Source organism: Corvus kubaryi, unplaced genomic scaffold, assembly GCF_017639235.1.
Source record: "Corvus kubaryi isolate FWS band 111438036 unplaced genomic scaffold, C.kubaryi_AGA036_p1.0 37312, whole genome shotgun sequence".
Lineage (NCBI taxonomy): Eukaryota > Metazoa > Chordata > Aves > Passeriformes > Corvidae > Corvus > Corvus kubaryi.
Genome location: NW_024581098.1, coordinates 89,113 through 114,644, shown reverse-complemented (window position 1 = coordinate 114,644; position 25,532 = coordinate 89,113). Strand labels below are relative to the sequence as shown.

The 25,532-nt window shown below is 38.4% G+C and overlaps 1 protein-coding gene and 2 long non-coding RNA genes across 3 annotated transcripts in view; 1 reads left to right on the top strand and 2 right to left on the bottom strand.

The window, feature by feature from the left end:
* The window catches only part of XKR4 (XK related 4), a 223,537-nt gene extending 213,489 nt beyond the window's left edge, over nucleotides 1-10,048 (top strand). The window contains exon 3 of the mRNA XM_042029002.1: nucleotides 8,744-10,048. Coding sequence (XP_041884936.1) covers nucleotides 8,744-9,690 — 947 coding nt within the window. The 3' untranslated portion in view covers nucleotides 9,691-10,048. The remainder of the gene's footprint in view (nucleotides 1-8,743) is intronic.
* LOC121665107 lies at nucleotides 1,329-2,911 on the bottom strand. The gene is made up of 2 exons (XR_006016225.1): nucleotides 2,390-2,911; nucleotides 1,329-1,466 (listed from the first exon to the last, which is right to left on the bottom strand). It is a non-coding gene; the product is annotated as an uncharacterized LOC121665107 (long non-coding RNA).
* Nucleotides 5,815-23,914, bottom strand: LOC121665106. Its single transcript, XR_006016224.1, has 4 exons — nucleotides 23,835-23,914; nucleotides 15,874-15,880; nucleotides 14,362-14,363; nucleotides 5,815-5,826 (listed from the first exon to the last, which is right to left on the bottom strand). It is a non-coding gene; the product is annotated as an uncharacterized LOC121665106 (long non-coding RNA).
* Between the last annotated feature and the right edge of the window lie 1,618 nt (nucleotides 23,915-25,532).

Sequence of the window (25,532 nt, the reverse complement as noted above, 5' to 3'; positions counted from 1 at the left end):
GCTGCTTATTTACTCTGCTTCCTCAACATAACAGGGTGAGAAAAGAGGACAAAAAACCTTGTGGGCTGGGGTAAAGGCAGGGAGATACTTTACCAGTTACCACCACAGGCAAAACAAGCTCAACTTCTGGAAAATTAATTTAATTTATTGCCAGTGAAAACACATGTGGAGAGAGAGAAACATGGACAAATTAAAGCAAGATTTTTCCCCTTATCCCCTTTTTACCAAATCAATTTCACTCCTTCATCCCTGACCCTTCTGCCTTCCCTTCCATGTGGCACAGGATGATGGGGAGTGGGAGTTGCGGTCAGTCCACACCAGTTTCTCTCTCCTCCTTCTTTCTCCTCCCACTTTTCCTCTGCTTCAGCATGGGATCCCTCCTATAAGGTATAGTTCCTTCAAGATAAAACTGCTCCAGTGTGGGCTCTCCAAAGGCCACAGTTTTCTTCAAGAAATATCCATGGGCTGAAGAGCGTAAATGTTCTCCATTGTGGTCCTTCACAGGCAGAGGGAAATTACCTGCCCCACCAAGATTCTCTCCCAGAATTGCCTGGAGAATCCCATCCCCTTTTTTCTTCTCTCACCTTAGTACTTACACTGCTGTTCTCTCATCCTTATTTTCCCCCCTCCTCCACCTGTTAGACATTTTTAAATGTCCCTTCTTAAATGTGTTTTCCAGAGGCACCAATATACTGGCTTTTGGGCTCAGCTGTGTCCTGTGGTGGCTCACTTTGGAGCTGACTGGAAACTGGCTGGAAACTGGCTGGAAACATCTGTGTCCCACATGGGACAGGCACTGACTTCTCCTCATAGAGGCCACTCCATGTGTCCCTATCCCAACTCCTAGGCACCTGACACCCAACTAGAAAACAGTTAGAAAACAATTAGAAAACAGTTTCACGGAGAATTGATTAGGAAACCAATACTGTCTCTAGCACCACCATGCTTTCACTTCAAGAGATTTATTTCCAAATTTTGTACCATTTCAGTTCTAGTTTTGTATTGTTGCTCTTACAGTTGTTAGTCCAAAGTTTTATTTTCTTTCCCTTTTTTGATGTGTGGGTTCAGTCCACACCCACAGCAGCACCAAGCCAGCCACCGAGGTCTGTCAGGCCCCAGCCCTGTGAGCTGAGAAGGATGGCATTCAGACTGTGGGGCAGGTGACACAGTGACTTTGCAAAAGAAACAAATGCTCATAATAATTTTCTCCCTATTCATGCATATGCATTCTCATAGACTAAGTACAATATATATATTTTTTTAATTGTGTATTCTTTAATAGAAGACCTAAATAATCTAAATGGCATTTGCTGTGTACATCTTTGGGGGGGGTTTTATGTTAATATTTTTCCAAGGCATTTCCAATAAAAAAGTTCCAGTTGATCTTGTTAGATGCCATGGAGTGGAAATCTTTGTGGCTGGTTCCTCCAAATCAGTGAAGTACCAGGATAAAATCTGTCCAGAAGCTGTGTAAGCAAAAGCATATAAAAGCTCAGCAGAAGAGTACCAGTGAAATCACAGAAATGTGGATCAACAGAAAGGCATTTCCTCAAGAGTTAAGTTCTACCAGGATTTTTTACATGTCTAGTAAACTCCACCTTTTTGTCTCTCTCCTGCTGGGTGGCAGGGAGAAGGGCTGCTGCTGCTGCCATTGGTGTTATGGAAGGTGTCCATGCACACAGAGCACTGGGCAAAGCGGTGCAGGTGGAGCTGTCTCCCATAGATGGTGCCCTGTATTTAACTTAGTGTTGTGTTCTCACAATGTTTCTTAAGAGCTAATGGCAGGGGGTTTGTTCTGCTTGGGGTTGCTGCATCCTCCAAATAATCCCTTGATTTCTGTAAGCTACTTGCAGCAAGCTCAAGGCATTGAAAGCCCTGAAATGTAGAAATCATGGAAATGAGCCTGGAGTCAGTGGGTATGTTTGTGCTGCACATACTTCACTGGAATAAAAGACACCAAATTAGCTGACAGACAGGGAGTCTAGCTGTGAAAATATGGAATCTAAGTTTAGATTCCTAACAGGCAAAGTGATCTCATGCTGTCTTGCCAAGCCTGGCAGCACACAGACTGCATGACACACATGAGTTCCTGGCAGTTGTCACTGCCAGTGAAGGACTGGACTTGATTGGTAGCTAATAAGGACTCCTAATCTGAAAGTCTTAAGTATAACACATCTTCAGTATAACAAGAAACTAACGAATATTGGAAAAATATAATTGAAAGGGAAGAGATCACCCAGCATGTGAACTAGTAACTGGCCTTAGCTGGTGTATTCTGGCAGTACAACTTCCATTCAAGTATCTGAAAGAGCCAATTACTTCTACAGATAGAGGAGAAGGTAGTGGAGCTTTTGGTGTCTGTGAAGAAAGAGAGACCTCAATTACTTACTGTGGTCTTTTGAAAAACAGAAGAGAGCCAGCCTTCATGGTTCTTGTGGTCCCTGCATGCCAAGTTGCCTCTCTGTGTTGCTTTTATTCATCGTTTATAATACAAGTGCTGAAATATTAACAACAAAAACTGGCTTAGTTTGGATTTAGGGGCAAGGCAAAGGGAAACAGTGCTTGATTTTATCTTGAAGCAAAATTATGACCATCATCCAAGTATTTAAAACTATGACTGGGATTGATGCTCAGCAGAAGCTTCTCAACACTGTCTAACAGTTAGATTTGCTAAGGTGGATATGACCTTGAGTGCAGCAAGAGATAAATCATTAGGCAGGTGTCCTGTACACACCCTAAGAAACTGCTAAAGATACAATACAATAAGCCAGAATTTTGGCAGTTAACCTTGATCATCTACAGAGAGTCCAAACCACTGCTGGTATAAAATTAGGAGTAGGTAAAATGAGTAAATTTGAAAGTAACACAATATGTAGAATATTTCTAGACTTTCAGGGGAATGGTAAGTTGTTGTGGAGAGCCAAATTAAAGAAGCAGCTGGAAAGTGTCTCACCAGAAGTGTCTGTTGAAAGCAGCTGAGAGGAATCATGGGAGAAATTATTCCTATATATGCTATCATGTTCTATGAGTATTGTGTAACACATAGAAGAAGTAATATCAGGCATAATCCTGACTTACATTTCAACAAGGAAGTGTTTCTGCCACCCATTATGCTGTATTATTCCACCTCTGTACGTAGTGGGAGAAAGTTAAGCTTAATGATGAAACCATCTATATTGCCTTAAAAATCCCCAGCTATGAATGAAGCCTGTGGCAAAAACCGGAAATGTGAACTACTGGAGACTCATCCTCAGACACTGACACTCCCATGTTTGTGGGTAGCAAACAGTCTGAGTGTACAACCACAGGAGTGGAACATTTCAGTAGGGTCCCAGTCCAATCTAGAGACAATCAGATATAGTAGGACTCAAGGAAGAAGAAAAAAGTCCTTTTCTGACCTCAGGAAGTTTATTTCAGTTGAACAGAAAGCCTTTGGTCTTGATTTAGCATAGCTAATATATGACAAACTTGCTGACATGGGAAAGTAATAGGATTATTTTGGCAACATGTTTATGGGGAAATAACCCAGGTGAGGGCAAGAGCTTATATTGCCTTTTGAAAATAGGAACATATTAAAAAAAAAAGTAAGATTTATCTTTAGGTTTCATCTCACAGTATTGGCCAGGGAATGAGACCCCTGAGCATGAAACACATACTGACAACCTGGACACATGGTCCTTGATATGACCAAAAGCTGCCCTTAAAGCATTCAAAGCCTCCTGTGTGCGAAATCACATATAGAAGGACAGCTTGTACACCATGACATACACTGCTGTCATACACTGTGTATGGGAACAAAAGAGTTAGTGCAGAAACCCACAGACTATTGCAAAGCTGCCTGCAAGGCTGCCTCCACAGGAATCTTTAGCTTGTGCCTATACTTGCAGAGCAGCATGGCAAAAGCTGTGTAAATATAGCAAGACATTTTCTGAAGCTGAAGAGATGCAAACATGATATGCTGTTTCCTAAAGGACTAAAATATGAACATTAGAGATCCTTGGCTTCGGTTCAGAGAAGCACCTGGAAGCTTGGATGCATGTAATGTCACTTCTCCAGCTGAGTAGGAAACTCACAAAATAGGCTTTCTTAAAATAATGTTTCAAAGTCTCACATCCCAGGCAATGTTGTCATGCCTAGATGTCCTGCTGCATTTGGTATTCCTGCTTTTAGGTGAATTTACTCCTGGAAGTGGTGAGATGAGTACAAGTTTAAAAGGAAGGATGAAGCAGAGACAGACACCTTGGCAGGAGTTTGATTTCTGAAATCAGGTTGAATGTCAAGGAGCACTTTCTCAGATTGGTTCATTCATTTGTAGGGTTTCCAGCTGACTTGAGCTGTTCTGTCCTTATGCTATATGGGATTTATGGACTGATATGATTAGAAAAAAGCCATTTATGGACTTAGATATGCCTTTAATCTTTCAAGTCCAAATCAGTTTTCTCACAAATGCCATTGAGGAGAATTTAATTTATTCTCATCTAGTTATTTGAGCTTGTTTGCTTCCTTGAAACAATATTACATTTGTAAATATATATATATATCTCTGTATATATTCTCTTTTCCTTCATATATGTTTGCTTTCACTTGTGAAAGCTATGTTTTTGGGCTTTTTATCTTGTCTTTAATGTGCTGTAGTTCATTGCAGTGTATTATGCCTTATATTTAAAGTATTTGTAGAGAAATGGCACAACCTATAAAATGCAAGTGCATATCATATATGGAGAAATTAATAATTTCAGGGAAAGAAATTAAAATTATAATTCAATCAACACAATTCTGGTTTTTGTTTATCAGACAGAAATTCTGGTAGATTTACTATCTTGAGAACATCTGAAACTCATCTGTAATTAAAAAGTTGTCTTTCCTTTATACAAATAATATAATTAAGTAATGCAAACCATACACAGAATAAAAGAGGTTAAATTGTATTTTTCACTCCAAAGAGATTATAATTAGTTCCTGGCAGAATGTTGTCCTGATACAATGCACTGTTTTCTTGCTGTTTTGACTACTGTGGATGGGCTATGCTGCAAAGTGGGTATGTACACTCCCACTCTTTGCTATTTCAAGTATTTCAGGTGTCCACTTTAGAACCAGACAAAAGCGTCTTTGCCTGATTCAAACTGTGATGTTTATCCTGTGCAAAGCCTGCATTTCTTTCCTCTTCGGGACAGAATTTTAGACATCAAGTCATATACCACAGAAAATGTTTAAAGGTTCATCTTTAGAAAAGAAAGAAACAAGAACATGCTTTCATGCTTCCTAAGGCCATTTTAGAGAATTCCTGCTTTCCTGTTCTTGTAACAGTCTGTAGTGGATGAGCATATAGTTGGTTGTGTACATATTCACTGGGAATGGCTATTTAGTCTTAATTTCCAAGATCAAGACCCTAAATACAAGTCTCATAATACAAGAGAGTCAAATACACCAGAAAGCTTCTGCAATACCCAAAAATTTTGCAGGGACTGCAGATGAGCAAGTGGGAAAGCTGGTTCTTGTTCTTCATGAACAGTGGCTCCACAGATCATGTCCAATCTCTGTTCATTTCTGAGTGGCAAATAAGTCTTCCTGACTGCAGAAGTTAAACCACCTGCATTGCTAAAGTTTTTGTTTGATAGTAATAGAAATTTCTTTTAGTTCCTCTTTTGAAATAGGGATAAAGAGGTTTATATGAACATATAGTCAGCAAATGCATCACTATATTCTAATTAATGAATTATCCATTCAGTGCTACAATAATTCACTTTATTTCTAACCATTCCCAGTGAATTATTTATATAGTGACATTTATTAGCAAGCTGCCATTTGCATCACTTTTACATCATTCTTATTATTATTAATTTACTTCCAATAATTCTTTAGTGCTTGCTCTCATCAATAAAGAAAAATGGATGGAGCCCATGAAGCATTTAACTTTATCTTAATTCTATATCCCTAACACCATTGCCAACAGCCAAGAGCAGATGCATAATATATTAACTGGCAATTCTTCCCTTTTGTGCCTCTCCTTGTCTCGTCTTTCTCTCCCGTATGCCAGTATCCCTGAGTTTGTTCTGTAAAAGCAGAGGATGATTCCCTATTAATGACTATTTAAATAACAGAATTACATAGCTATTGTGCTTGCTTCTTAATGTCCCAGACAATGACTATGAATTAATTAGCATTAGAACAGTGGAAATTTCTATGAATTTAACATTATATTCTGTATGTATAGTTGAATGATTTTACAGTTCCTGATGCAAAACTGATGATATCTCTACAAACCTCTGGGGGAGTGTGTGAGGTCGTTAAAGTTAGACTTGCAAAGAAAATATATGGATTTCTCACTCACATTATTTTTTCCTGTGCTGATAATGCTATTCTTGAGTTCTTGTTCAGAGTGGCTTGTTTGTATTGAAAGATTCTTTATCCTACTCATCTACCTTTCCCAACTTTTCCTTTCACGAGGGAAATGAACTGTGTTTTTTCAAGACTTAAAACATTCCTACAGGAAAACAAGAACTTACATTTTCAGCTCCCAGGGTTGTCATCAGAGATAATGGATACAGAAAGGCAGCCCAGTGTGAAAAAGCAAATATACAGGTCAGAAATGAAAACACCAATTTATACCATGTCTCTTTCCTGTCTTCATTGCTGATAGCTTATTTTCTCCATGAAGGAAGATTCCAGAAGTAACACTGGTGTTTTGTCAAGCAGGCATCTGCATGGGAAGAAAAGTTATGAAGTTTTATTTAAAATTCTCCCTGGAATCCTAAGTTTGCTCTATATTTCTGCTGATTATTTGTTATTATTTTATTTTTAAAGCAAAGGGGTTTTAAATTCATGGATTCATGGGGGTCACAACATTATTAGCACCCTGCCAGACAGGGAGAAACATTGGCAAATAATCCCTCCTGAAAGCAATTAATCTCTCTGTACTACTTACTGAGAAAAATCTTAGTGTGTTAAGCCAAGTGAATTGTTTAAATAGATTTTATTTCCATAACTTAGATTTTTTTTCTCTTTTAAAATAACGTTGGTTTTTTTTTCAAAGTAAATAGCAACATGTATTTAGGCTTAAATTTACCATTCTCCATTAATACAATTTCTTAGCATTTATAATATTTAAGTAATACATTCTTGATTGTTAAGTTCTAAAGAAAGCTATTTAATAGGGAAGAAAAATACTGGCTGTGCATCCAGAACCAAAGGTTGTCAAAGTGATTAAACAGCTTTTAACAGCAGACAAAAGAAATGTTTTCTTCATGTCAGTTTGATTTACTTCAATATCTAGTTCAAAGTTAAGGAACTGCTTAGAAATAGAATAAGCTGAAGCATCATTATCTTTAAATGGTCCATGAATAAATTCTCAGTCTGAGATGCTGAGACTTATGAATTCATTCATTAGCTGTATGTAAAATTAGCTTTGGTAATAAACCAGTTTTACGTATAAAATGTTTGATACATTTTCCTCTGTATACAACACTTATTGCAATTTTATTCAAATAATAAATACACTTGAAAGGCAAGGATTTTGCATTTCAATTGCAATTCCCGTTTCCATCCAAAGCAGCTTGATGCAAGTTGTAAGTAAATAAAAATTAATCTTCTAGTAAAGAATCATCATTCATTTCTAACAGAATGCTATGTAAGTATAAAGCATTTGAATAATTATGCTGAACTATACCATTTTTGAACTGGGAATGTAAGGTGTTTTTCTGGTAGTGTATGGAAGTAACAGATTAGTTTAAAAGTCAGGCTCAGTTTCAAAGCAACTTTTTTTTCCTAAATTTACCTATCAACAAGAATCAAAATCCCTTGAGGGGAAAAGACTAACACAAGCTCAAAATAAGTATAGAAAGGTCTATTTTTTAAAAAATGGTTTTACAGTTTTTGTGTTTTCACAAAACTAATGCTTGAAATCTTATGAGAAATAATCCCATATTGAATGTTTTAAATATTTGTCAGGTTTTACTAAAATATTATAGTTTAGGGCCTTGTAAATAAACAATTGTGTGATATATAGGAGATAGAATGGCTATATAAATTCAAATATATAGCCCCCTACTTTAGGAGCATCTTTACTCAAAATTTTAATTCAGTAAAAAATTCCAAGATTTCTAAAATAAATTTAATTTCCAGCTGGAAGAAAATAAGTTCCGATAATTTCTACTTATTAAAATTCTGTTTAAAAGTGGTGAAAATACCAAAATGGGCCTCAGCAAGAGTAAGGCAGTCTGTTTAAAATTTGATGTAACAAGAGTAACATAAATTTATTTTTAACATGTAGATTTAAGCTCACACTGTTATTGATTTAGTTTATATGTAGATGATGCCGGCATTTTAATTAGAAAGACTTGGTTGCTTTATATAAGGCTTCTTTAATGACTTCTCAAAATCAGAAAATTAATATTCTTTCTTGAAAATAATAACTGCAGTAGGTCCCCTTAAGTCTCAGAGCTGACAGAGACACCTATTCCCGATTGGCTCAGAGTTGTGAATTAATTATTTTGTTTCAAACATGTAGTTGCTAGATAAGAGGCTCAGAGTGTGGTTTGATAGCCACTCTTGTTTGTGTGTATCCAGTGTCATAAGGGAAATGAAATCTCAGCAGCAGAAGTCCATTTCTCTGAGCTAAAGGAGAAGGAAGAGATTTATTGTGCCAGTGGTGGTGAACATATTTAAAGCAGCAAGGATCTCACTGTTTTCAGCCAAATGCTGACATACTAATTGTGCCTTAACTTCATCTCTTGTTTCCTCCTAGGTCTTACTGCTGCAGCATCCCTTGTATCCCTGGCTTGGGCTTTGGCTTCCTACCAAAAGGCCCTCCGTGACTCCCGCGATGACAAGAAACCCATCAGTTATATGGCTGTTATAATCCAGTTTTGCTGGCATTTCTTCACAATTGCAGCAAGGGTCATTACTTTTGCTCTGTTTGCCTCGGTTTTCCAGCTGTACTTTGGGATCTTCATCGTGCTGCACTGGTGCATCATGACCTTCTGGATCGTTCACTGCGAGACAGAGTTTTGCATCACTAAATGGGAGGAGATAGTTTTCGACATGGTTGTTGGGATAATCTATATCTTCAGCTGGTTCAATGTCAAGGAAGGAAGGACACGCTGCAGGCTTTTCATTTACTATTTTGTCATCCTTTTAGAAAACACCGCCTTGAGTGTTCTCTGGTATCTGTACAAGGCCCCTCCAATCTCTGATGCATTTGCCATACCAGCACTGTGTGTAGTGTTCAGCAGCTTTTTAACAGGCATTGTTTTTATGCTAATGTACTATGCCTTCTTTCACCCCAATGGACCAAGGTTTGGGCAGTCACCAAGCTGTGCTTGTGAGGACCCTGCTGCTGCCTTCACCCTTCCCTCAGAAGTGGCCACAAGCACACTACGCTCCATCTCCAACAACCGGAGTGTCACAAGCGAGCGGGATCAAAAATTTGCCGAGAGGGACGGGTGTGTGCCTGTGTTTCAGGTGAGACCCACTGCACCATCCACACCTTCATCCCGGCCACCAAGGATTGAGGAGTCTGTCATTAAAATCGATCTGTTCAGGAACAGGTACCCAGCATGGGAGAGACACGTGTTGGACAGGAGCCTGAGGAAGGCAATCTTAGCATTTGAATGTTCCCCTGCTCCTCCACGGCTACAGTATAAAGATGATGCCCTTATTCAGGAGCACTTGGAATATGAAACCACATTGTAAACAAAGAAAAACCACAGCTTGAAGAAGCTCCAGCGTTACAGTCCAAATTAGGGGTTGACAGTAGGGCTGTAGGAATTACTAAACTGCGTACTACAAGTAGAGCAGCAAGCTATAGTGTTCTTAGTCTGGCTATCATCATGATTATCATTTGATCCACTGTGTGCAGTCTGTCTGCAGGACACTGATACAGCAGCATCGTCTGAAAGCCTCAAAAAACCCCAAACCCTGACCCACACATACAAATCAGTTACATCAGCTGGAGGAACTCACCCACCACCCCTTACTGCTATGAAACTCTGACTGCACAGTACTTACAATCAAACCAATAAAAAGGCTCTGGCCAGAGCTTTCAACTTTAGCCAGTAGTGCATTTTATTTTGGAAATAAATGATTGATATTTCCATAACCAATGGCAAAATCAAAGAAACCCCACACCTTTTCAAAAATAACAGAACTGTATCACACAATGTTGCTGTTAGGAAAGCCGTTTTCTAGGGGGGAAAACAGGAGCTTAGTAGTCTTCAACACTCCCATAAATCAACCATTCAGGTTAGAATAGGTTTGCAAAATAGTTCTTAATTAAAAAGAAATGTCATCATGTTTATAAGGCTGTCAATGGAAAAGAAACTAAATTCTGATTAATTAGGTCATTAAAATTAATACTACCAGAACTGTTTGTTTCCTGTGGAATTTCAAAGTCTTTATTAAACACAATTTAACTTCTTGATGTTATTTTCAACAGAAACTCTATGCAGCTCACTTCTGGTTTTGAGGAGAAATAAGGAGCTCTAGCACGTAGTGATATTCATTAAATGATAATCATGATTCAGTGTTCAATTTGCAAAAAAAAAAAAAAGTAAAAGAACAAGGAAGTATAGTTTTCATATTCTAAACTTTTTGGAGGACCCCATTCAGATATTTCAGAAGAAACTACAAGGAGCTGAACACACTGAAACTTCTCTGTTTCAGGACTGAGAATGCATGATTCAGTGTGTGAATGTATGCAGGTGTGACAAGAGACTGTGACATGCCATACCTTTCTAGTGCCAAACATTGTATAACTGCAAGGTTGATGTTGCCTGAGGGACACAACAAGTGGCACAAGTCCTACCAGAAAAAGAAGCAGGAAAGACCAACCAAGATCTCAATGTGTAGAGACAGCTCTGATTTTTCCCACCCAAGGTGAAAGTGATGTCTTTTAAAGGCTTTCAGCCACCTCTTAGTAAGTATATTCACTGAAGTATAATATAAACAAGTTATGTGGAAGATCCTCTTCTGCCTGTTCAAGACTGGTGTCCAGACATGTCTAAAAATTGCGTTGATTCTCTTGTAATAGAGTGCTTTTGCTGCAAGCTTTTGGGTTTTAAATACCTCCCTAAATCTAGTTAATGGTATTATCCTTTATGTTAAAAGTATCCCCTGATGGTGCTTTCAGATGCATTAAAGGTGCAAGTCAAAATTTGATAGTAATTTTTTTAAAGCTGGTGCAGAGTGAAAAACTCATGGATTATTTCAATATTTTTGTAAAGTAAAAATATGGTATAAAATGTTACTTTTTATAAACCTCAAATCTTTTAATACATTTCATTCTCTTTATAGCTTAGACTTTAAGAATTGGTCCATGAATTTTATCAAATGGCTTTTGCAGGTTGACATAAACCTGGTTTTCACACATTATGGATTTGTTTTGCAATCTAATGCCATATGAAAGCCTACATGGGTACTTTTAGAATACTCTATAAACTGTGGATCCTGCTTCAAATATAAGTGGCTTGTAAAGACACCAAGTGATTCTATGAGAAATAATTTGCTATAACTATATCCATCCATTTCAGGAGAGCGAAGCAGAACTGAAGAGTTACTGTTGTAAATGACAATGTCAGGAAGGAGAAGACCTGATAATTGGCATTGTAATCTTCACTGTCAGATACATCCAGTGTAGTCACTGCTGTGTATGCTGCTGGGATAATTTCTGTCTTTCCTATTACGAATATTTGTACAGTGAAATGGCCAAGGTTACACAGACTATGTTTATTTGTATGCATTCAATTAGCCATTTTTGATGTTGACTTTTTTTATTAGTAATATGTTCGATACCTGTTGCTCTTTGCTGGGGCGAGTTCCTCAAAACAAGAATCTGTGGGAGTGCAGAAATCTGCAAGGCAGAGGGAACTTTACACAGATTAGAAAACACCTATGCTTCAGGGGTTTCTTAGGTATTTTCAAATTAAACAATGGCCAACTGCCTCTATAAATTTTTTTAAAATAAAACAATTCTTTGATAGTCCAAACCTGAAGCTTTTTACAAAGTGATTACCCTTTTCTTCGTGGAAATATAGCTGATTATTCAGAGAAAACTACTCATATTTTGTCAGAAAATATACCACTGCAAGAACTGCTAAAAAAAAGATTTTGGGAGCAAGTCCTTTGTCCTGTCATATTCAATAGACCCTTCACTCCAGAATCAAATTCTAGTCCACACAAGGGAATTGCTATTTTTTCTTTACAAACATGGCAAATGTAAGCTCTGTGATCCAAGATGGGAGGGTTTCTTTTGGAAACAGTTTGATGTGTTTGCTGCTGCTTTAACAACTCGGAAATTGAAGCCTGAGTGAGGCACAGTGGGCAGCCTTCTCAAGCTTCAGTCTCCCACCAGCACCTCCTGGGGAGAAGGGCAGCATCACTGCTGTCAACGAGGCTCTTCTTCTTCTGATGTCCCTCTCACCCTCTTGCTCTTCCTCAGAGCTGTGAACCCTTTGGTCAGGCTTACAGAATTGAAGAAATGTTGCTTCATACGGAATTTAAAGGGTTAAGGTCTTCACTAGCGCTTGCATTGCAAGGTTTCTGAAGAAGGTTTGGGATGAGTTTGTTTGATTTGCTCTTGTTTGGTTTTGGAAGGAAGGACAAAGAGGTGTTATTTATACATGTGGTTTTTCATTCCTAGTATTTGTTTTCTTTACTCTCACAGCATTTTGAAAATAATGTTTGAAAAAATGTTTATCTCAAGCAAACTACTGCAGGGTGTGAGTGCAGAGTGACATATGTGTGTGTGTATATATATATATATGTATAAATATATATATGCAGCACTACATATATGCACCTTGTCCTCAGAATTCAATCTGGCTGTTTGAGGCAGGGGTAGAAGTCATTATACACTAAGTGAAAATCTGCTCTCCAAAATCTTGCTCTGTTACACTCATACCATCAATGTTACCTGCACTGAGAACAGGGCAGCAACTGAATTCTAAACACTCTGATGACTACATGGACAGTTTCCTAATTTGCATTGCTGTGAATAGTCACATTAAAAGCTGTAAGAGTTTTTTATGGAAACTGCCAAGATTAAACATAGTCCATGTTGAAATTCCATTATGGCCTTATGGACAGTTAATAATCAATATGCACTATTCTTCTTGCCACAGTTTTAAAATCAACAAAGTTCTACTGAGACAGCAATAGCAAAAAAAAAAAAAGAAAAAAAAAGAAAAGAACTTGTAAAAAAATGAACTTTTTCTTTTGAAATAATGAAAACATCAGTCCTTTTAAATTTCATATCAGAATATATGAAAATAAAAAATTCATATTTTCATATTTACATTCTGGTAAAGAAAAGCAATCATATTTGTTAGGAGTAAGACTTATGGGAGCATTGTTCTAATGAACCAAACAAACTTACCAGCAGATGTAATGTTAACTTATCTGGTTAAAGACTTGGTCCAAAAATTTTGTGGATTTGTCTGTTGCAGAAAAGACAATTCAACTACTATCACTAATTAAATAAAGAAAAGATAATGTATACCCATGTTTATTCAGAAAACATGTAAGAAAATGTAAGAGAAAACTTCTGACTTCTTTTAAAAGCTATTTGTTCTGTAATAGGATAATTTTTGTTTAAAAATTCTTTACAAATATGTGCAATACTTTCTTTCCATGCGTATTTAATAATGAAAAAATTAATTTTCAATTTTGTTTATGTAAATTTAAATATTCTTCTTTTGACAGAACAATGTTTCTTTGCTTGGGTTATATGGTCTTGATGGCATATATTCAATATTTTCATTGTCAAATCAACAAATTTTCTATTAATTAATTTTTATAAAATTGGAGAAAATTTTCCTCCCAAAATTTAATGCTAGGCTTCATCTGCCTGATTTTGTAAACTTTTAAGCAGAGGAGGTAAATTAAAATTTTATTGGAGATTTAATTTTTAATATATGGTGAATAGCTATTAAATCTGTATTAGTTTAAAACATATGATGGTCTTGCCAATACATCATTATCTCCCCAAAAGAGCAATTTGTAAGTGGTACTAAAAGCAGAAGTGCTGCTTTATTTGGAAAGGGACTCCCAATCATGCAATATGTTCATTTACTTTTTATTGGACAGCAAATATTCACAACTAGACTGTTGGGTTTTTTAGAACACCAATTAAACAATTTTGAAGTGTTTGTGATTTGATCATATCACTCCTAAGGAGCCTTAAAAGTGGCACTGTACTGAGTTTTAGTTGGCTCTGCCAGTAATTCAGCTTCCAAAGCCACTGCCCTTTCTCCTCTCCCTGCCTGAAGCTGTGCGATCCAGTGACTGAGATGCTGTGATTTACTCTGCACCCCCTGCACTGCCTGCACAATGCCAAGGAAAAGACTTCAGCAGATTCCTGGGGTCTACTGCTGCCTCTCTTACTCCTGTGCTTGGTGGGAAGCAGAGTAAACTGCATCTGTGCATCCATCTAAACAAGCCTGTTTAAGTTAAGCCCCTACAAGATGTGTGTGATGGAAATGATCACAACACATGTCCGTGAATTTACAAGCCCAACACAGCAATTACTACTTCTGCAGTATAACAGTGCAGGACACGGGAAGAATTGTCTAAATACACAATAAGCCATTTAATTTTGCTAATTGTAGCAATTAGACTAGCTCGCATGAAGCCCATGCTCTCAGCAGAAAGCCAAATGGAGTAAGTAGCAAACAGCCATTTGTGTACCAGAGAGACATTAATCCACCCTTGATTGTTTATAGAGCTATGTCTTTTCATTATGACATTGAATCCATTCCTATTTATTCTGATAAAAGAGATAAAAGGCAAAATGAGAACAGATTCTTTTAAATCTGAGAATAAACAAAAAACCAACACAACAGATTACTGCAGTTCACATGTAGTGATTTTTTAAAACAAATTCTGCTATCATTTTCACTTGGCTGCAGCTTGCTGAGTGATCTGTTTCTGAGATGATTTCTCACATCTGGTGTGAGCAGACCTCATTACAGGAGACACAGAGATGACATTACAAAGCCTTGTTCATGCAAAGTTAGGGGAATGGTGTCACTGATGAAGAGATCATTTACAAAGCTGTTTTAACACGAGTGATCCCCTGGCACCATTTGTTTTACCTCAGTGACCTCAGTGCAGGACTTTGGTGAGATTTCTTCACACGTATGAACATGTCAAAGTCAGGCCCTTACCTAGAATGAGCTACATGAATTCAGACCACGGTAGTGGAAGTCTTCACCTCCTCACTCCAAACTGAACTCAGCTGGAGATTTGCTTAATGCCAAAAAGCCTGCATGTCACTTGGTTCAACCTGAAATACGTACGCTAAATTTAGTGCTGGCTCAGCAAGAGTCACGGGTTTCTTATTCTTTCCTTTTTAGTTCAAACATTCAAGAATATACGCACTTTGACAGAGCTGCTGTTTTGTGATCCTTTTAAGAAGACTTTGAAAAATGTCTCTGAAACCGGTCATTTCCAGTGATTCTCACAAAAGCCAATTCCTGACCAGTACATTCATTAAAAGGAAAGTTTTCTAACTGGATAAGCTTGGCTCCTGTACTTACATTTTGCTCTGGAGGCTTAGCATTTCATTCTTACGCAGAGGATCTTATCTACCCTTTAGTAAACCGTGTGCCTCCTCTGAATCCTAGGGCAAAGAGAACACATATGCAAGATGAGGGCAAAAGGTCCTTTTCAGCACATTTATGGGGTGATTTGCACAAGCCAGAGAAGTCAGAGAAGCTTGTGTATAATTACAACAGACTTATACATATAGTTGCTATATTCATTGATAGATATTGACAAGAAATTTTTATGTAAGTGACCAACTAATAGAAAGATCAAATCTCAACTTCTACCTGCAAGGCAGTGTAAAATAAAATCAGCCAAGAAACTTTAAAGTGTAACCAAAAATCTCATTTCAATGAATGGTTGGGATAAATTTTAAAATGTAACAGATTTGTCCATGTAACTAAATGCTACATTCATAGAAAGAAAGATATGACTGCGGTGAGTTTTCTCTATCTGTAGGTTTCAGCCTCTTATTTCAGATTACTTTGGAAGCAATTGCTTCTGGCATGCTGCAGCTCTAGGAATGCTAGCAGGTTTTCTACACAAGATCTGTTCTGCTATAGGAAAGTCCACATCCTTTTAACAAAGCGTTGAGTTTGGGGTAGTTTTTTGCACTAAACCTCACAAAAGCATTTTTAGCATGAAATAGGTGTGTCCACTCAGCTACCTAGTGTGTAACAGTACTGCAAAACAGAATTTCACAGACCAGTGATTTCCTCAAGGTAGAAAAGCTGCTAGTTGAATGTCTAGAAGAGCCTGCAGAGACATGACACAGTGCTAAGGCAAGGCATAGACTGTGTTTGTGTGCTACAAGTCCACTCAGGGCAAGGCCTGGTCATAGTCCAGCAGTCTCTTCCCCACCTCATGCACCAAAGAGCCCACAAAAGAGAGGAAAACCATGTGCATGGGCTGGATGAAAGCCAGCACACTTGGGGGCCAGGTATCTGGCACATTGCAGCACAGGTGCAGAGGTCAGTGCAGGCACATCAGGGGTCTCAGGCTCGTACTGTGTTCCTCCAAACTGCACTAACTAGGTGCTCCTGAACATTTTTAATGCCAGATGTTCAAGCACTTGAAATTTGCCTCCTGGACTTGGTCAGATGCAACTGGGTCTTCACAGCACAAAATTAGCTCAGCTCCTATTTCCCACCTAAGCCTGCCGGGATCCTCTGAGCAGGTATTCTCCTGCACATCTTACCTGAAGGAATTGGGTCCTCTGTGGTGCTATCAGATGGAGCTTTGCACAGAAATACTCATGAGGGCTTTTCCAGCAGTAAATTGGTGGTAAGCAAAGACCAAGGGGAGAGCCACATGCAGTGATCTCTTCAGCTAGCAACACTTCATATCTCTAGTTACTATCTCTCAGGGGAAGGATAATAGGGCTGCACACTGGTGAGGAGAAGGGCTCCCTGCCTCATGTTTTGAACTGTTCTTCCTCTTTGTGGAAAACATAAATGTGGACATACAAATGTAGACATGTGCAGTGTAGACATACTTCTAGTATAAAGGGACGTGTTCAGTCCCTTTAGTGTTGAGGACTCTGAAATTGTTGAGCACATTCAGTGCCATTGCCTACATCCAGCCAGAGTAATTAATGTCTGCAGTAAACATCTGTGGCAGAATCAAAATCACTTTGCTCACCTTCCAACCTGACCAAAAGCTGTATGAACATGGTTAGCACTGTGACAAAGCCTGAATCTCTACATGCTGCCTTGAATCAGGTCTATTAATGCACCATGTGCTACTCTGGCCACGTTCACCTGGTTTTTCTTTGGAGCTCAGACAGACTTTGTATGGACACCAGAGCTACACTTGTAGCTTATCTGTAGTTCCCTGAGCCCAAGTTTCATACACTTTGAGATCCCAGTTCTTTGCCAAACAAAGATCAATTTGGGCTGAGCAAAGGGCAAAGACGCTCTGTGCTATCTAGCAAAGCATGTGGAGCAGACATGGTTTCTCTGGATGGTACATTTGAACCACCATTGTGTGCAAATTGCCCAGGTTATGGTGAATGCAAGACATTCAGTGTCCACAGCATGCTATAATGAATACTCTCTGTGAAAGTGTTTGGTTTCATCATAATAAAAATAGTAGGATCTTATCTCACACTTAGGAGCAAATTTACAGTATCAAATGCATTTTTATATATATATATACATGTGTGTATATATATGTGTGTGTGTGTGTGTGTTTGTGTATACACATGACAGTGAGTCCTGAGATTCTATTAGGATTCAATCTTACAACTCACTTAAATCCTAAGCCTAAAACAAAAAAAGGATCAGGAACATTGTCATCAAGGATAACCAAGTGATAACTGCAAAAAGAAAATATTATTGGAAAACACATTCTAGTCATTACTGGAAACAGCCTTGCAATATAATGTGCCAGCACTTTAACAAAAAATTATGGAGAAAATATGTCTAATGTTCTATTTCATATCTTAAATATTTTGGTAAAAGAACAGAGCAGCGGTAATTGTGTGAAATAAAAAAAGATTTATCACATTTACTTAATCCAGGACAAAATCAATCATTTAGAAAAACGGCAAAGTGATCAATTAAACTTTTGTTTCATGTAATGTAATGGTGGTTGTATTTGTTTCACTATCAGTTATCGTTGTCAGTAGTTTATGAAGGAAATAACCTGCAATAATTAGGATGGTTTACTTGCATTTTGACTGAAGAGCACTAGGGTGTTTGTTATCCAACACATATGCAGTTTCCTGATACAAGCTGTCAGAAGGAAAGATTTGCTCTTGCACAGATTATGTACTGAAGATAAATTTCATATGCATGTATTTGAAAATTATACTCCTGTCAATTTAAATTTACCATGCATATGCAGTAACTATTTCTGAAATTCTAACTACTGATTTTTTTTAATATGTTCTGCATTATTATGTGTCAATCCCAGGCTGCTTCTTAGATAACATTTGATGAGAATTAATTTTAAATTTTAGGAAGCTGAGGAAGACACTACCAGCCAGTGAAAGCACGTGCTTTTCTGAAGTTCAGATACATGCCTAGAGTTCCTGACCTGTGTCACCATTCAGCATTAAGGACAATGTTTGAAAAAACTAGTATGCTTCCAAGGAGATCTGATTTATAGACAGAGATATCTAAAATTGTCATGACTGGTAAGACAATGGCAGTAGCGACAGAGGAAAAGCTCAAAAGTAGTCACTAATGGCTTTCAACATCATTCCCTGCATTTCCCCTTTGGGACATCCTGTTAGCCAGCATCCACATGTGCTGTGGTCACTCCTGGCACCAGCACTGTGGTGTTCACTCTGGCTGAAAGTGAAGAAAAAGTAGGCAGCTTGTTTCCATCTCCAGTTGTCCCTGGGTTATCGGGCTGGCCCACGGGACGTATTTCACTGAGAACACTCTAGCTATCAGTGAGATTGCCACACCAATCTGGGCAGGATTTAGCCTTTAGATAGCTCTGTATGTACAATGAAAAATCTTCCTTTGTCAGCAGAGAGGGCAGCTGCCACTATTTATAGTCACAAAGTGCCAACATATTGTCATGTATTTGTGGCTGCTATCGATTCCTCCTTTTTTATTTTATTGGAACAGCTTGGAACTTGTCGAGCTGCACCAAGGTTGATTTGCAGCTAATTAATTCAACAGACATTTTTAATCTTGCAAATTTGTGGCTTGTAATACAGTAATCAAGGTCCTGTGAGCAAACATTAATCAGTTCAGAGGAAAAAAATAAAGCCATTGTTAGCTGTGTTCAGTGAGGTGCCCACACTGGAAAGAGAGATCTAGAAGAAATTCATCCTAGCTAAGCTTTCATCTTTCATCTTATGAAACATTTATCTATTTGATTTGCTTCATACATGAAGGGAGTTGTATTTTAAAGAGGACTGCTAGGGTTGAGACAGATTTAGTTACCATCAATGAGGAACTGGCCAGATTTCCTTCTGGTCATCTATTCATCTTATCAGCCAAAAATTCATTCTATCCAGAAGCAATACAGTTTCATTTTTGAGATGATTGTACTGATTGTGTAACTGTTTATCCTGGAGAAATTACTGTAACAAAACACATACTATACATAGCAACAGCATAAGAACTGGGTGAATGATACTGTTTTTCATTGTTTTTAACACACAAGTGGGTTTTAGCTACTTTGACATGAAGCAGAAGGTAAAAAAAAAAAAGAATGTTGCTTACAAAGGTATCTGAATAATGGAAAGCTTGTGATCAGCAAAGGACTTAATTTTTTTCATCATCAGAAATAGTGTAGGTTAGTACACTTGCAATTTTATAAAAATCAGGGAGAATGAGTGGGTGGTTTAATATTTAGCCTAACTCTGGTACTTGGAGGAACACACAGCAACATGGGACTCAGCAAGAGCTCTGGCTTGGGACCCTCCTAAAACAAAATTTTCAGGTGGGATGATGTCACGGCCCCCTCCAGCCAGGCTGCACAGGGCACACATGTGAATGATCTGTTCACATGTTTTATTGTGGAAGCATCCCCTGTAGTGATCTTAGCAAGGAGGCCAGAGATCAAAAAGCCACAAAACCAAAAGGATGATTCCTGTGGTCAAGATTAAGAGATGTTTGTGAAACACTGTGGAAAAGCTGCCCCTGCTGTTTCAGGGGATAAAAGGAGGAGCAGAGTCTTTTAACAGCAAAAAAAAAAACCCCAAAACTCTAACCAACAAACCTTGATGCCAAAACACTATTTATGGTGCAGTTACTCTCTCCTCTGGGAAAGATGTTGACTGAGACAATTCTTGATGTGTTACAAACTAACTGAAGCACACTGGGAGACAGCGAAAGATACTTCTTAGATATAACTTTTTTGCTATTGGCAGGAGTTGTTGATTAGAACTAAGATACAAAAGTGTCTCAAACTAAGTCTGAGAGACAAGGACTTTGTATGGCAGTTATGTCAGTGATTGCTAAATTTAGAAATGATAGATCTTTGTAATAGATTATGGGTCAGAGAACCTTATTGCCTTCTTTAGAGAGGATAAATCTCAGATGGCTTCCACAAAAAAAACAAAAAAAACAAAAACAAAAACAAAACAAAACAAAACAAAAAGGTTTAAAATAGGCCCAGAAGATTGTCTTTTCTGTATATGAACTACTATAGGCTTGGTGTTGTTCAACTGGTTGTGCATTTTCTCATGCTCTCAATTTCTCACAGGGTACATCCATGAGCAAACAGTGGGTTTGCAGGTGCATGTTCCTTTATTGCTAATAGTCCTCACATCCACTTCTTCAGGCATAGCTGAGGAGCACACGGATGGGACAGTACAAAGGTACAGCTCAGGAAAAAAAGATAGAGAAGTTGGAGATCAGTAGATGTGGTAGAAGCCTTATAATTAGGAAAGGGCCGTGAAGCTTTAGAGTAGGTGAGCCCATAGCATTTCTTCATGCTCAGGTATTCTGTCACACAGCTCCTCATGGAAATTACTGTTGAAAGACTTCCAGCTATATTAGATGTTATCATCAATTCTTGCTTGTTTAGTAGCAGAAACAGTCTCATCCTGATTTCAGTAGAAAACACTGTGGTGTTATCCATAACCTCATGTGTGATCCATAAGTGTAGCATATCATGCTAGGCCTGTTTTCTTCAATGATTTACTCAGAAAGGTTGACAAAGCTTACTAGATACTGTTCTGACATTTTCCTTGCTTTCATTTTCCTCTTGTGCTTATGAGTCTCATATGCAAACCTCACCAATGAGAAAAGGCAATGCTCAGGTTATCTAAGAAACTTTCTTTTCTCATGTCATCGTACAAAACTCAAAAATTCTTTTGCATAACACCTGGCTGTGGGATAACCTCTATAGTTAAGAAGGAAAACCAAGTTAGAAATGCAAACACTGAAGTAATTTTCTCAATTGCAAAGCAGGAATTTTATTAAAGACAGCTGTCACATCTTGATTTTACTTCAGGTCAGCTGATTTTACTTCATCATTCCAAAGCCTTGGTACGTACCCATAGCAACATAAAAGTCGGTATCTTTTGTTTCTGAGGTAATCTCTGACTCACAGAATAGCCACTAATAGGGATCATGTTGGATTAGCAAACAAGGATCTGCCATCCCACTGCAGTTCTTCTTTAACAGGACTGCAGTTCCTTTAAATCAATTCCCATTGATTCTCAAGGGCAGAAGCTGTCCCCTGTGTAATTTGTTCTGCTTGAGGGGACAGATATTTTGCTCTCTGAGTTCTGTATTATTAACAAGCTAATGTTTACTCTAACAAATGAGAATCACTGTATTTTCCTGCAGGTGCCATTCTGTGTATGAGGCAGTCTCAACAGTGGCAGCTCTATTGTTCTTCCCATGCTTGCTCACCTGCCTCTTTAATCAAATGTTAACTTAACAATTGTTATTTCACATGCTGCAGAGCCATGCAAAACCCAGTTTGACTTCTGGATTTGACCTGTGGCATTAGCAAATGGGAGATTCATCTTCTCACTGTAAGCCGAGTGCATTGGAAATGGTATCCTCTGGGACGCAGTAAACACATTTCATTATCATATTGGTCTTATAGCAGTTTTCCAGAGTGCAGCTGTGCTTTGAAACTTTGTGCAGCTCTCTGTAATCTTCTTGTATTAAAAAAAAAAAAAAAAAAAGAAAAAGAAAAAGAAAAGAAAAGAAAAGAAAAGAAAAGAAAAGAAGAAAAGAAAAGAAGAACTTTTTATTTTTTAATTGTTCTTCCTCAGCATATTTTGTTCTCTTGAAATTTGCAATGTGCAAGGAGCATATCAGCCAATTCTCATTGGATATTTCAAATGGATTCCTACAAAATATATTAATTAACCCAGTACTAATTAAAAAGAGCATATTCTCCATTCATTACAGAAAAATGTATACTCAGATAAAGCTAACTAATTTGTGTGTTCTTCCACCCTCCATTTCTTAATGTACAGAACTCCGTGTTCAGGTTGACTGGTGGATTTGATTTGGTTTGGGGAAACATGCAAAAGTGTTTCTAGGCTATTAGTAAAACAAGGGAGCCTTCAAAGCAATTTCACATGAGGCAAATGATCCTAAAACACAGACTTGATAACAGCTGGGCTTACAAAACCATCTTCAATAATCTACAGCTAAGCAAAAAAAAAAACCAACCAAAAGACAGTCTTAGAGGACTGATGGAGAAACTTTGCCTGGTGCACATGTCAATAAGTCATACTTACACCAATGCTCTGGATAGGAGCATTTATTATACTGGGATTTGCTTTGATTACAGGCAGTTTATAATCATAAAGGGCTTCCCTGAAGGTCCACCACAGCAAATGGATTACTTTCTTTTGACTTTAATGGAGTCCAATAAGCCCCAGGAGAAATCACATGGGCGTTTTGCTTTAAAATTTCACAACGCCAGTCTAAGTAAAATTTATTTTTTAAGGAATCTCTTTAATAACTACTTCACAGTTCACTAGAAGTTTACTGTCAAGTGAAATTTTCAGTCATTGTGCACCCAAATACTGATTTGGCTAAGTTATTGAAAATGTCTGAGGAAGCAATATCAGGCTTTGTATTAAAAAAATAGTCTACTGGAAATAATACTAAACCATTTCTAGGTCTTCCAATTCTGTTAGTCACTGGATGAGGCCAAGATACCTGGCTGGATTCCAGGATAAATTAAAATGTCTGTTTAAATTTTCAGATAGCTTGTGAATATATTAATTATATTTTATATTTTCTATTAAATAAAAACTGTCATTTGAGCTATACATTTCAATTTCAGTTTCTAGACAAATATACATCTTTTTGTACAGTCCAAGTCACTGGACTCCAAGGAAAAACTTGGACAAGTTGGGGTAGTGAGATTTTATCCTAAGCTCAGGCAAGTGTCCTGTTTTTCTACCCAGCCTGCTCTCCAGCCCTCCATGATACTTGCCTGTCATTCTTCACTGCTGAAATCCCTGAAAATGGATCTAGCATTTGGATCCTGACAAATTTCGTGTCATTCTTTAATGCTGGGTCATGCAGCAATCAGACAGATGCAGCTCAATGGCACAAGGATAGGGATCAGGCACGTGCAGGCAGATCCTCTTCTCTGCCAGATTCTCCAGTGGCTACCAGTGACACAACTGAATTGGTGATGGGAATGGGGACTGCTTCTGCTTGGAGCAGATGTTGGCTGTGAGTACTGAGACTTGGAAATATTACTTGTATTTTGAAAGGAAATGTGGCAAATAAAAGTTATGACGCAGGGAAGAGGATGTCTACATGTGTCAAGTACTCACAATGCCAACACACTGAAACATCGAGCTGGATTCCCTAGGCTGTAGAGGATTGTCTTTTCTGGTTTTTCACGTGCCTTTTAGCACCTTTGTGTTTTATGAAATCCAATCTGAAAAAATATTTCTCCCCTCTTCAAAATCTGAGCATCTATTTCTGCTTAGGTTTACATAAAGCTATAAAACCTTGACTTCTCTGAGAAACTCCCTCTCATGCTCAAAAATCTGAGCAATTGAGCAGAAACTCCTGAAAACATTTTGGGAAAAGCTACAATATCATGCCACATCAAGAAATCTCACAATCTTCTAGTTTTCCATCTAGTTATAGCAGGAAAAATTAAAAGGCCATGATGTGAAGGATGTCCAAGTGTAATTGGCCATTACCAGCTCTGCAACCATAGCACATACATTCAGCTCTCTGTGAACATCAGTGACTCCTCATTTTGGGCTGCCAGAGATGAAGCTGGCCAAAATCACACATCACTTTTGAAAATCATATTTACAATACAGTGAGCTTAGAAGGGTAAAATTGAGGGGGAAAGAAAAAGAAAAGAAAAAAAAAAGAAAAAGAAAAGAAGGAAAAAAAGGGCTTCAGGATTTCCTTGTTTAATAGAAAATAAAAATTAAAAGTGTGGCCTGTGCACACATTTCAGAAGTATAAATCCTACTTTTTCACAAGTCAGTCAAAAAAAAAAGGGAAACCACTAACACTAGAACTATTTCAGTTTGTGATGCTCACTGCTGTGATGCTCTTCAAGCCCAGTGCAGAATTCATGACAGTAAATTGCACATACCCATGTCGTGGCCATCAGCAGAGAGATCTAACAGTAGGACTCAGAAGAGCCAGCACATTGCATGTTTAGTAATGTGATGGTTTTAGGTTGTTGCTACTGAGGACAGGAACACATCTCCAAATTGATTTTTTCTTGAGATTCATTCCCAGAGCTTGAAGACTTCTCATGCACCTGAGAATTTGGGCGTTTTGCTAAAGAAATCTGCCTGCTCCTCTTTCTAGACAGAAATGGAAGGGAAGGCTGGGTCTGCCCCTCTGCCAGGGGCTGTTGGTGGAGCTCTGGGACCATGATGCAAGCTGAAATCCCAATTCATCCTGAGTGGACTCAAGCAAACACTTCCTTGGAGACTGTCCTCTCTGCCAGAGGGGGAACGCTGTCCTTCTCTCCAGACGAAGAAAGGTCCCTGTGAGAGCTGAAATGCAGCGGTGCTGGGCACAGGCAGGAGGGCCCAAGAGGAGCTGTAATTGTGCTCCAAAGTGGAAGCTGATCCTCTCTTTGGTGCACAGGGTCACTGCCTGGGTTAGGTGTGTACACATCAGCTCTGCAGGAACATCGCTAGGGGGATCCCCACAGCATGGGCACATCCCACATGGATCCAGGCATGTGGGTACATCCCAGGCAGGCTCCCAGGACATCTCTCCAATCAGTCCCTGGGTGGCAGAGGCACAGGATCCCTGGTCCTGTCACTCTCAGGTGAGCTCAGTAGAGGATGGGTGTGAAGAAGTTCACCCAAGGTGAGATGGTGGTGCTTCCAGGCACACATGGTGGCATACCTTCAGGCACTCCCAGTATATTTCTACCTTCCAGGAGCTTCAGTCCCAGAGGTCAATCAGATCTCACGTGATGCCTGATAAAAAGTAAATTACTTCCTAACACTATACAAAGCCTGTAAAAAATGCACATGCAAATACACTCAAATACTTGAAATTAAAATTCCAGTAGTATATTCTGTTTTCATTCTTATGTTATTACTACTTTTT